The sequence below is a fragment of the Heteronotia binoei genome, chromosome 16, assembly GCF_032191835.1.
Source record: "Heteronotia binoei isolate CCM8104 ecotype False Entrance Well chromosome 16, APGP_CSIRO_Hbin_v1, whole genome shotgun sequence".
Classification (NCBI taxonomy): Eukaryota; Metazoa; Chordata; class Lepidosauria; order Squamata; family Gekkonidae; genus Heteronotia; species Heteronotia binoei.
Genome location: NC_083238.1, coordinates 51,475,232 through 51,488,174, shown reverse-complemented (window position 1 = coordinate 51,488,174; position 12,943 = coordinate 51,475,232). Strand labels below are relative to the sequence as shown.

Below are 12,943 nucleotides of genomic sequence, written 5' to 3'. Positions count from 1 at the left end.
CTAAGATGAACCCACCCAGGAACAAATGGCATGCCATTGTGCCTTGTCTAGGAAATGGGGTGTGATATAGACTGGTAGCTGTCTAATGCCCCACTTCTTCGTTCACTCTCAGACCTGGTTCACACATGAGGTGACAGAGACCTGAAGTGGGAGAATGGACTGCAGCACTCCAGACCACAGGCAGAGGGATCCCCTTGTGGAGCACCCCAGACATAAGATCATAAGGGAAGCCACGTTGGATCAGGCCAATGGCCCATCCAGTCCAACCATCTGTGTCACACAGTGGCCAAACCTCAGGTGCCATCAGGAGGTTCACCTGCAGGGCCAGAACTCCAGAAGCTCTCCCACTGTTGCCCCCCCCCCATGAACCATGAATACAGAGCATCACTACCCCAGACATAAGAACATAAGAGAAGCCATGTTGGATCAGGCCAGTGGCCCATGCAGTCCAACACACTGTGTCACACAGTCGCCACAACCCAAGTGCTATCAGGAGGTCCACCAGCAGGGCCACCTCCTGATGGCACCTGGGTTTTGACCACCTCTATGCTAAATAACAGAACATCACAGCAAATAAAGAAGAGGAGGGGAAGAAGCTTTCTCCCTCCTCTACTAGTTTTTTGTTTGCACAGAGTATTTGTTTGTGTAAAGGATCATTTAGATCTGGAATCCACCAACAACGCACAGGGTTAGGGCTCAGAGATCTGCCACCTCATTTTCTTGTGTGATCTACTCCACAGCAAGAAACGTCCTTATCCATTGGGACCATCTGAGCAGCTGTGCGAAAGGGGCTGAAAAAGGTTTTCAGATAGAAATGGAGAGGGTGTTTAGTTGGCCATTTTGTCGGTCGATTGGAAGGGCGTGACTCCCTCACGGTACTGAAATGGCCTGTATTGGAAAATTGAATGAGAAGCATCCAAGCGGGTAGCCGTGTTGGTCTGAAGCAGTAGAACATAGTAGGTGTCAAGTGGCACCTTTAAGACCAACCAAGTTTTATTCAGAATGTCAGCTTTCGTATGCGTGCGCACTTCTTCAGATGAGGGGATGGGGTACAGTGAACTGAAAGACATGTCGTTGGTGGGTTAAGAGTGTCATATGATACAAAGTTAGAATTAAATGGCGAAATAGTGTAATAAATTGAAAGACCTTTTGGTCTATCCAGTTTGGTATATGTGATACGTAATTACATATACCTTAACCCGTTTTCATTTTATGTATTCTTTTTTTCTAACGGCAAACTAGAATGATGTTTATAATGTACAGAATGATGTTAAAAAGTAAATTAGGTGGACAAGAACTAGGAAATACACGTCCTTTTGTGTTACGTAGACTTTCAGCAACAGCAATTAACAGGCAACTTTTATTACCTTTCATTGCTATCTAGACCAAACGGTCTTCCACTTTATTGCACTATTTTGCATTGGCTCCTTTGTATCAGTTCACACTCTTAACCCAACAACATGTATTTCAGCCCGCCGTACCCTAACCCCTCGTCTGAAGAAGTATGCATGCATCCAAAAGCTTACATTCTGAATAAAACTTCCTTGAATGAGAAGCAGTTTGGGTTCCTAGTGAAAGGAATTATGATGCCCTTTTAGGATCCTACCACCTCGGTGTCTCTTCGCCAATGAGAGGTGCTAGGTCTGACATGTCAGATCCCAGCAACCAATCAGCACATTTTCTGGCTAGTGCTCTGAAGTACACTTGAATGTAGGTACCTGCGGGCATGGCTCCCACCCTTTGGAAGAGGGGAAACCCCTTTGCATCGCCTTCTCCCCTTCCCCCAGATTCCTAGAAAATAGACTGAGAGAACTCTGTTTCCATATTAGCTGGACAGTGTAAGAAATTACTGCCTTGAACATATGAAGCTGCCTTCTACTGAATCAGAACCTGGGTCCATCAAAATCAGTATTGTCTACTCAGACTGGCAGTGGCTCTCCAGGGTCTCAAGCTGAAGTTTTTCATGCCTATTTGCCTGGACCCTTTTTAGTTGGAGATGCTGGGGATTGAACCTGGAACCTTCTGCTTACCGAGCAGATGCTCTACCACTGAGCCACCATGCCTCCCTAAAGTCAGTATTGTCTACTCAGACTGGCAGCAGTTCTCCAGGGTCTCAAGCTGAGGTTTTTCACGCCTACTTGCCTGGACCCTTCTTAGTTGGAGATGCCGGGGATTGAACCTGGAACCTTCTGCTTACCGAGCAGATGCTCTATCGCTGAGCCACCATTATTGTCTACTCAGACTGGCAGCGGCTCTCCAGGGTCTCAAGCCTGGACCCTTTTTAGTTGGAGATCCCAGGGATTGAACCTGGGACCTTCTGCTTACCAAACAGATGCTTTACCACTGAGCCACCATCCCTCCTGTCTTCTGTTCTTACAAAGGACTTCCAGGGCCCACGGAGTACCTTCACAAGCATCCAAATTCATAGAATCATAAAGTTGGAAGGGACCTCCAGAGTCATCTAGTCCAGAAATAGTAGGCGCAGCTGCATATTTTGTATCAGTTCACACTCTTAACCCACCAATGACATCTATTTCAGGCCACCATTCCCTAAGCCCTTGTCTGAAGAAGTATGCATGCATCCGAAAGCTTACATTCTCCCACCACCACCACAGTGACCTTTGCTCCATGCCCTGAAGATGAAAAAAAAAACCTCCAGGATCCCTAGCCAATCTGGCCTGGAGAAAATTTGCTGCCTGAACCCAAATTCCATTGGGTTTGAGAAACGCTGCTTTAGGCCAATGGAATTGTTTCCATTTAGAGAGAGTGAGCTGGAAGCGGGCCTCCAATCTGAAATAGCAATTGTGTTTATATCCATTCATTTAAACGCTTATACCCCATCTTTCCTTGTGGCTCAAGGCGGCTTACGATAATAGTGGAAAACATTCTCCATTTAAAACCAAAAATGACAAACACCAAAACTCCCCCCCCCCACCCCAACCTTAAAAGATGGCTGCCATTCAAACCCCCTCAGAAGCCCAGGCAAAGAGGCAGGCATTGTGACACCTTCTGAAGATCTCTGAGGAGGGGGCCCCTCTCGCCTCTTCAGGGACCCTATTCCACACAGCCACGATGGAAAAGGTCTTCGCTTTGGCCGATGCAAAACGAGCCACCCAAAGTGATGGGAAGCCAACAGAGCAGCTGTCTAACTATTGTAGTTGGCACACAGGGACACGTGGGTGGAGATGGCCCTTGAAATATAACATATATCAACTCTTTCTCAGTACTTCACTTGAGTCATCTCAATTATCCTTAACCCCGTAAGGGAAGCCAGGTTGCAAATGGGGCTCATGTCCCAGATGTGGGTTTGTTACTGAGCTGACAAAGACAGTGAGGGCTCTGGAGACCAAGTCCTATGAAGGAAGATTGAGGGGGCTGGGTATGTTTAGCCTCAAAAGGAGGCAGCTGAGAGATTGTATAACTATCTTCAAGTTCTTGAAGGGCTGTCATCTAGAGGATGGTGTGGAATTGTTTTCTGTGGCCCCAGAGGATAGGACCAGAACCAATGGGTTGAAATTAAATCAGAAGACATTCCGGCTCAACATGAGGAAGAACTTCCTGACCATTAAAGCGGAGAGCCAGTTTGGTGTAGTGGTTAAGTGTGCGGACTCTTATCTGGGAGACCGGGTTTGATTCCCTACTCCTCCACTTGCACCTGCTAGCATGGCCTTGGGTCAGCCATAGCTCTGGCAGAAAGGGCAGCTGCTGTGAGAGTCCTCTCAGCCCCACCCACCTCACAGGATGTCTGTTGTGGGAAAGGAGGTAAAGGAGATTGTGAGCTGCTCTGAGCCTCTTCGGAGTGGAGGGCGGGATATAAATCCAATATCTTCTTCTTCATCCTCATCCTCAGTGGAGCAGGCTTCCTCGGGAGGTGGTGGGCTCTCCTTCCTTGGAGTTTTTTAAACGGAGGCTAGAGGGCCATCTGACAGCAATGCTGATCCTGTGGATTTAGGGGGAGGTATTTGCACATTTCCTGCATTGTGCAGGGAGTTGGACTCAATGACCCTGGGGAGGTCCCAACTCTATGATTCCACGAGCTTTGGACTGGGAATTTCCCACTCCACTTCTTGGCCGCTGCGCTCTGCCAGCTTAAATCAGACTTCTTTAATCCCCAGCCTCTGACAACTAAATCAAGTGCTAGTACCTAAACCTTTCCAGAGGGCTTTGCAAGGTCAGGGATCAGTCTGACAGCTAACAGTGCTCCGGCCAAGGGACTGTCCTGATGTTTCTCTTCCCTCCCTCCCCCCCTCCCCACACACACTGATGCTCCACTTCCCGAAGTAGAAGTCGACTGGGTCATACCCCGGCTGTCTAGTCCGGTTGTCTGTGTCACGTCCTGTATGCTTCAACGGGGGCTTGAAGGCAACCAGGATGGCAGAATTGGTCCCCTAAGGAATGCGTTATTGTTGGAAGTTACGTGCACATATGCAGAGGAAAACAGCCCCTGAAGAGCTTATGAATTTTCATAAACCTTTTGAGAGATGGCATACGTGGAATTCATAACTCCCGTTGCGTAAGATGCCACCCCTGTTTAAAAGTTAGCAAAAAGAGCCAATGGAAAGAAATGGCAAGAGAGGAAGTAAAATTTTTGAACAGGGATGTTGGCCTCATTTGTGATGAGGGCCGGATCTGACATAAATGAGACCTTGTTGGGCCAAGCCAGGTCAGGCCAGGCAATGTGTGTACCTAGTTAAGATTAGGTAGCAGAGATATAAATTTTATAAAGAACACAAACACAAATATATATATATCTTTAAAAACTTAAAACACGCTTGAAACATTAGCACTCATTGGTCTTAAAGGTGCTTTCTGTGTATTTCTCCCATGGGAACCAGGGAGGTGGGCAAAGGAAGCTCTGGCTCTTTCCTTCCTTCCCTAGGGGACTGGGGGGGAACCTCAGCCAATAGAAGGAAGGGAGGCTTGGCTCAGTAGCTCTGCTGTGCAATTCAGAGAGCCTGGTAAAGCAAGCTGTTCCTCCCCAAGGGAGAAGGCTCAGCCAATGGAGAAAATAGAGGTTTTGCTCTGTATCTCCTGTGCGATTGAGCAAGCCTGGCAAAGCAAGCTGTGATGCAGAAGGAAGCAAGATCTAGGGAGAAGGAAGCAGATGGCAGCCAGTTGCTCAGGGGCCTGATAGGAGTCCTCCAGGGGCCTGATTCGGCCCCCAAACTGCATGTTTGACACCCCTGTTTTAGAAGTTTGCTATTTCAAACAGGAATAGCCAGACAGCTACTGATAGCTTGTGTGCCTCAGAAATCATTGATCCATGGGAAAGTTTGCTTATATGAGTATCCTCACACCAGAGCAGTTACCTGTTCCATGTATAATCATGCCTGGAAGTTTTCAGATAAGCTGGTTTGAGTGTTCAGTCCTCAAAAGAAACAACTTAATGTAGGTGGAAGGAATGAAATGCTTGGGAATATGTAGGCCGATAGCACAGGGGGATAGGAACATGAGGCAGCCTCCAGTTTCAGGACCCTGGACAGATCCAGTACCTGAGCTCTGACTTTAGGCCGTGACGCCAGGATATATAGGCTAAGGTCACATCAGCTATATGAGCTGAGCAGGAATAAGAGCCCAGAGCTTGACTTGAAGCTGGCCATATCCCTGGATCCTGAAAGGAAGAGCACGTACCCAAACGTGCAGGAGGCTGGAGCCTGAACCGTGCAGGCCACGCACAGTCTTTGGCAGGGGTGGCCAAAGTTGGTTAATGTAAGAGCCACACAGAATAAACGTCAGATGTTTGAGATCCACAAGACATGAACATCAGATGCTTGAGAGCCGCAAGGAAGGAAGAGAGGGAGGCAGGCAGGCAATAGATGGAGAGAGAGGTGAAAAGAAAGCAACTTTAAATGCATCCTCCAAGCCACCAGCTTGGAGAGAAATGCCTTCTCCAAGCCAGCTGACGGGGTGGTAAGACCTTTGAGAGCCACATGACATGTGTGAAAGAGCCACGTGCTGCTCCCAAGCTATAGTTTGGGCCACCCCTGGTCTTTGGTTTGGTTGAAGCTAATCCGTAAGAGACGTTGGTAGAGAACGCTCCCTTTTGTCACGCTGTCAGTTTGATGCGTCTCTGGTATCACCTCCCCAGGGGACTGTCTCTCAATTAGATTGTTACAGGGACCTCGCGGCACTTTGGACTTGCCATGACCCCCGAATCAGGGTTTGCAGAGCCAGTTCTTCCTCCCAGTCGCGGCTCAGAGGTGTCACTGATTCCTCACTGCTAGGGACAGGCGGACAGGAACTTCTGCCAGGACTTGGTGCTGTTCCCATTCATCTTCTCCTCTCTGGAAGCCGGAAGCAGATTTGACATCTTGTGTTCCATGCTTTCATGTCAAGATTGTTTTTTAAAAAAAAGATTAAAAAATCTAATGACTTAAAGTGAACTCCAAAATTTAAAAAATCCATCCCTGCTAGTGCACTTGGCTCTTACGGCTCCACCCCCCCTCAACTGCCCCTACATTTTCTTCTTTGATGGCCCTCAGCCCTCAAACTGCTTTCTTGAACCCCCGTGCCACTTTTCTCTGCCCATCAGTCTGCCCTCAGAACCAATGCTCCCTCTAAGCTGTGGAGTCCTGGGAGCAAAAATTCCACTTTGCGAGCTGCTGGCATTAAAGTTGTGAGCGACTGCATCACTTGGTTTGCTCTGGGGCCATATTTTCCTGAGCGAAGACAAAAATGTGTGAGCCAGAGGCTAAAAAACTGTGAGCTAGCTCACACTAACTCAGCTGGCAACCTGGAACTGGCAACCCTAGGCTTCCAGCTGGCTCCAAAGCAAAACTCCAAAAACAAAATTCATCTAGCGCCTTTTATGAAGACCAACTGAAATAACTCATAGAATTATAGAGTTGGAAGGGATCACCAGTCACCTAGTCCAATCCCCTGCACAATGCAGGAAATTCTCAAATTACACCCCCCCACACACACACACACACTCAGTGACCATGCCCAGAAGATGGCAAAGAAAAATTGCTACCTGAACCCAAAGGGAAGATCAGCATTTCCCTGGGCATGTAAGAAAAGGCCACAAGGATTAAGCACTGATGCAGCCTGTGATGGAACCAGCCTGATTCTACCTTCAGATCGTTCCTGTCGACTCCCTGTTGAGTTGCCAACTCCTGAAGGGAGCTAATCTTCTTCCCGCCACTAGGGCACGCTGCCACCACCTGCTCCATTTAGGGGTTCCTGACTGAGAGGAACAGGCCTCCCAATCCCCCTTGCCAGTTCTGAGGCCTGGCCTCAAGGTCCTCTTCCAACCCAGCACCTGGTTATCACAGAGACCAAAGTCCTTCTTTGGGAGGCTCCTGGAAGATTGGCACCCTTGCCAACTGTATGCCTTCCCCCTTCTGTGGACTCCCCTCTTGCAGTAGCATGCTCTAAGGAGGTTGGGGAAACTATGTGGTACAGAGGGACTTCCTTTTTAAAAGACAAAACATTTATTTAAAATTTACAACTATATATAGGCATTTTAAAATAGTGAACAGAAGAAATATATCAAACTAGGGAAAAACGTTCCTTCTTCCCCTATTGCACAACTTGCCCTCACTGGATGACCATACCTTCAGAACTCACCAGTCTCCAAGACTCCAAATCAAACCCTCCACTTTCCCGCCCAAAATCTATAATATAAAACTCAGTTCCTTCCCAGGAACTGGTTTTCCCTCCTGCGGCCTTCTGGGAGACCAACCTGAAAGACTTCCTGCCTCCTCAGAAGTGCTACTTCCAGACTGTACCCGGGGGTGGAGGTGGGGGGAGGAAGAGACTAGGCCGAAGGTTGACTCCAGTTTGATGGCCTCTTCCTACCAACTCCCAGATAACATAGACTAAAATGGCGTTTCTCCACACCGCCTTTCCTGCTCTCCTTCCCGTGATCTGCCGAAGTTCACAGAATCAGAGAGAAAAAAAATACAACCACACGGTTATAGTGACCAAATAATGAAATAATAAGAAGACAAGGTACAATTGCAATTACAATAACTGACAAAGAGTCCCGCCGTGCACGGGGTCGACTTGAAGCATGGCCTGGAGCCGTTGTGAGCAAAGTGCCTTTCTTTGAATATCGTTTGGAGACACTTTTTGTGCCTTTGTGAATATATTAATATTATCTGCAGTCACGAAACGCTGGGGAAATATCAGTGTTCGTTTCAAACCACAGTGTTAGTGGTTTGAAGTGGAATCTTTTTGCGTGATTACAAACAGAGCACCCAATGCGTGAAGAATGATCGAAGCCGGATGCTTCAAGCCAACCCCCTGCATGTCGGGACTCCTTGTTGTTAATTATTGTAATTGCAATTGTAGCTTGTCTTATTCTTATTTTGTTATCTGGACACTATAACTGTGTGCTTGTATTTTTTCTCAGTTTGTTAGTGACCTCTCTCCATTAAAGTTCACATAATCAGCATTACAAACTTTTAAGGATATATTTAAAGGTTCATATAAAGATCTAAAAGAGCCCCGTGGCACAGAGTGGTAAAGCTGCAGTACTGCAGTCGGAGCCCTCTGCTCATGACCTGAGTTCGATCCCAGCGGAAGCTGGGTTCAGGTAGCCAGCTCCAGGTTGACTCAGCCTTCCATCCTTCCGAGGTCAGTAAAATGAGCACCCAGCTTGCTGGGGGGAAAGTGTAGATGACTGGGGAAGGCAATGGCAAACCACCCCATAAAAAGTCTGCCATGAAAATGTTGTGAAAGCAACGTCATCCCAGAGTCGAAAATGACTGCTGCTTTATTTTTTTTTAGATAAAGATCTAAATCAGTTCATTTAAAAACCTCCAAAGAAGAACCCTACCCAGGCCTCAGTTTGGGTGGGAACTCACAGGAGAGGAGCTCTGGAACTAGGCTTCCCAATCCCCAGGTCCCAGCGGGGGATCCCCCGGTTTTACAGGCTTCCCCCCTCCCCCAGCCAGCTGGCCGGCGGGGGAAGCCCCACCCCCACAGCCATTATGCACCTCCATGAACAATTCCCATAAGGAATGATGGGGAATTGATCCGCGGGTATCGGGGGCTCTGGGGGGGCTGTTTTTTGAGGTGCCAAATTTTCAGTATAGCATCTAGTGCCTCTTCCCAAAATGCCCCCCAAGTTTCAAAAGTATTGGACCAGGGGGTCTAATTCTACGAGCCCCAAAAGAAGGTGCCCCTATCCTTCATTATTTTCTATGGAAGGAAGGCATTTTAAAAGGTGTGCTGTCCCTTTAAATGTGATGGCCAGGACTCCCTTGGAGTTCAATTCTGCTTGTCACACCCATGCTCCTGGCTCCGCCCCATGTCTCCTGGCTCCACCCCCAAAGTCTCCTGGCCCCACCCCCAAAGTCCCCAGATATTTCTTGAATTGGACTTGGCAACCCTATCTGGAACCTCTAAATTTTATTGTGCTTTTTCCTTCTCTCCCCCACCCCTTACTTGCTTCTGGGCTCCACTGTTCAACCCCCTGTGAGGATTTTGCTGAACTCTTAAGATTTCACTAACTTTCAGATGCTTCCCCCCACAAAAATTGGGGAAATAACCAAAACATATAAAGAAGAGAGATGGAAATCTTCACCGTGCCACTGTGGCCACGTTGGAGAAAGTAACCTAAAAAGCATGATGGGAGCAATGTTTTATTATGACAATTACCATTCAAGAAGCATTTTAAGAGGTAGATGCTGAGCTGATATCATTTAGTCCACCTTCCGGTGATGCCAGGGGTGTGTGGCATGTGCAGAATGATTTACGCAAACGTGTTGTGCTAACGAGCTCCGGCACTTCTTGTTCTATGAAACGGCCCCACCACCTCCCAGACTCAAACAGTGCACAAGCTTAAGGGCTCTTCAGAATGCTCCGTCTGGCTAGATGTTAAAAAAAGAGCGGGGTGCATGTGAAGCTGCTCGTTTTGTCATCTAGGGAAGGTCACATGGGCGGTTTGTATCACAGATTGCAAATACTGTGTGAGAACAGTGAACTGTCATAATGGAAACAATACATTTAATGCCATAGTCACCTGTGAATAGCTAAAAAAAAAGCACCAGGACGTTAAACTGTGTTAGGTGCAGGGGTGGAAATCTAGCAGGAGCTCCTTTGCATATTCGGCCATGCCCCACTGATATAGCCAGTCCTCCTGGAGCTTACAAAAAAGAGCCTTGTAAGCTCTTGGAGGATTGGCTACATCGGGAGGGTGTGGCCTAATATGCAAAGGAGCTCCTGCTAGAATTCCATCCCTGGGTAGGTGGTCTACAGATTTCATCACCCAACAAATCCTGCTGTATGAAATGGCACAAGACCAAGATACTAGACAGAGGGGCCAAATGATTGGCCGAGTGATTGTTGTGCTTCCCTCCCATTGAGGGGATTGGGAGAAGTTGCTCTTTCCCTCCCAGCCTCCCTCCCTTCGGCACCACCCAGTCAACAAAACCAACCTCCCTCATCCCATTGCGGTAGCTTGGATGTCACAGGCCTTCCTTCATTTCCGCTGTGGGTCATGATAACGGGAGCCTGTGGGACGATAATAAGCACAGATGTGGGTGAAATGACACTCGCCAATTCCCAAGCTGGTAAGTGGCAAGGAATCAGAAAGAAACACTGTGACCAATTTCCCACTTGCCTTACGCCACTCTCAAACTCCTCTTCTCAGCGGGGCTTCCATCCGATTTCACACTGTCTGCCCCAGGGCTACAACTAGCTTTGCCCTTTTCTGCGTGGTAAAACAGAAACCTCTAAAAACCAGTTTCTGTTTGCTGCGTGAAAAAGCCGAAGCTAGTTGCAGCCTCGGGGCAGATAGTGGGAAATCGGATGGAAGCCCCGCAGAGAAGAGGAGCTTGAGAGCAACATAAGGCGAGTGGAAAATCAGCCTGAGTTACTCTTAAGTCCGGAGGCAGTTTTGCAAGGTCCTTGTGTCCCCCAGAGCACTTCTTCGAAACCAAACTGCCAGCCACAAACGGGAGGACCCTTCTGTAGCGACGACCTAAGGAGGAACGCTTTTTCTTGCACTTTGACTTCCGATTCCTTTTAGGTTAGGATTTTAAACAAGAAGATTGATTTTAGCGATATTCAACCCAGATGTGGTTCCAAGGATAACATCAAACATTCGGCGGGGGGAGGAAACGTAAGTAGAGGCGGTGCCTGGCCAGGTACCCCAACGGGCACTGGTGGTGACCCTCTACCCCTCTGCACCACTTTGTCTCCTTACCAAGCACTCTTTCCCTTCTTGCTCATGTCCCACGTGCCACCTTGGTCTAGTGATGTGTCAGCTTTGTGTGTTGAGTGGTGGTCACCGGCCTCCTTCCTCGCAGACCACAGCAAATTCCCCTGGTCTCAGTCAGAAGGGAAGGCACAGATCTGTCTTCGCAATCACCGCACTTGAGTCTATAGAGCACTGAGGAAGCAAACGACCGCCTATTTTGGGGTGAGAGCCCCGTCCCCCAAATAATCCCAGAGGAGGGGTCCTGGGGGGTGGCACAAGCTGGAGAAACTGCAGCAAGCCCCCAGTAGAAGCCACGACCAATAGCAAGTGAGAAAGAGCAGGGTGGCATCCAGGGGTGGGATTCTCGCAGGAGCTCCTTTGCATATTAGAGCACACCCTCCTGATGTAGCCAATCCATCGAGAGCTTACAAGGCTCTTTTTTGTAAGCTCTCGGAGGATTGGCTACCTCCGGAGGGTGTGGCCTAATATGCAAAGGAGCTCCTGCGAGAATCCCACCCCTGGTGGCATCACAGAGAGGAGACAGGCCTCTGCTGCAGGGCCATACCCATGGACAATCCTATGGATGAGGCCAGCAGTACCTCCTCCCCTCTCGGGCCATCATAGGCCAGAGGAGAAGATAGCAGTGGAAGGAGAGTTGCGGGAAGAGAAAGCCTGGGCCAGGAACCCAACATCCTCTGTTCGTCACCTCCAACAGGACACCTTTTCTCATGGGGCTTTAAAGGAGTACAGGGTTGCCCCTCCCACAGGAGATCCTTTAAAAAGCAGGCATCAGAGTAGCCAGGGAGGATGAGTCGGGCTTCTGCCTTGTAGAGAGGGGAGGAGAGGAGAGGGGGGGAGAGCCACATCGAATCATGTTTGAGAGCCACAGGACTTGATCATCAGCTGTTTGAGTGCCAGGAGGAAGGAAGGAAGGAAGGAAGGAAGGAAGGAAGGAAGGAAGGAAGGAAGGAAGGAAGGAAGGAAGGAAGGAAGGAAGGAAGGAAGGAAGGAAGGAAAATAGATAGGGAGGGAGAAAGAACTTTAACTTTAAATGCATTCTCCAAACTGTCATCTGACTTGGCTTGGGGGATAGATTTAATGAGATAAATGCCTTCTCTGCCGGCCAGTGGAGCATTGGGTTGGCTTCAAAAGCCGCACGATATGTGTGAAAGCCACAGTCTGGCCACCCCCATCTAGGATGAGATAGACCTCCCTCCTCCCCTCCCCTCCAAAGCTTTGTCTACAGCCTGCCGAGAAAGGGGTACTGGAAGGGCGCAGCAGCCCCCAGGCTCCGTCCCTCAGGAGTCGGATCCCGACCCTGCCGTCGATCCAAACATAACCTGGGCTTCAGAAACATCCCGAAGTTACAAGGAGATATGCAGGATGTCGATACAGAGTTACACAAGCTTGGCTAAGCTGCCGTCTACTTTTCCGGTGACAAGGGAGGTGAGGATGTCGTGAGCTTGCGAGATCTTCCTCACCAGGTGGCAGTCGACCCAAGGGGAAGTGATAAAGCAAAGAGGGACGATTAGCGCTGATAGTGTCTCGCCATGAAAGCCCCAGGGAAATCAGGCTATTGTGAGAGTCTGGTCTGTGCGGGAACGGAGGCAACCATCATCCCTATCTATCCTAGACCAGTCTGGCCACTCCACAAGAGATCTCGTTCTAAACTGACTAATACAAGAGCCTCATGGCGGGTCTGAATGTTAATATTTCCTGTAACTGTCTCAGCCATAACAAAGTCGGTGTAGTCCGTCGCTTGAAAATAAGGGTCTGTCTTGAAGGAAACACGAC

The 12,943-nt window shown here is 48.7% G+C and overlaps 1 protein-coding gene across 1 annotated transcript in view; it reads left to right on the top strand.

The window, feature by feature from the left end:
* MAP2 (microtubule associated protein 2) overlaps positions 1–11,329 on the top strand; it is a 215,228-nt gene extending 203,899 nt beyond the window's left edge. The window contains exon 13 of the mRNA XM_060257049.1: positions 10,979–11,329. Within this exon, the coding sequence (XP_060113032.1) occupies positions 10,979–11,329 (351 nt within the window). The remainder of the gene's footprint in view (positions 1–10,978) is intronic.
* Positions 11,330–12,943: the final 1,614 nt, after the last annotated feature.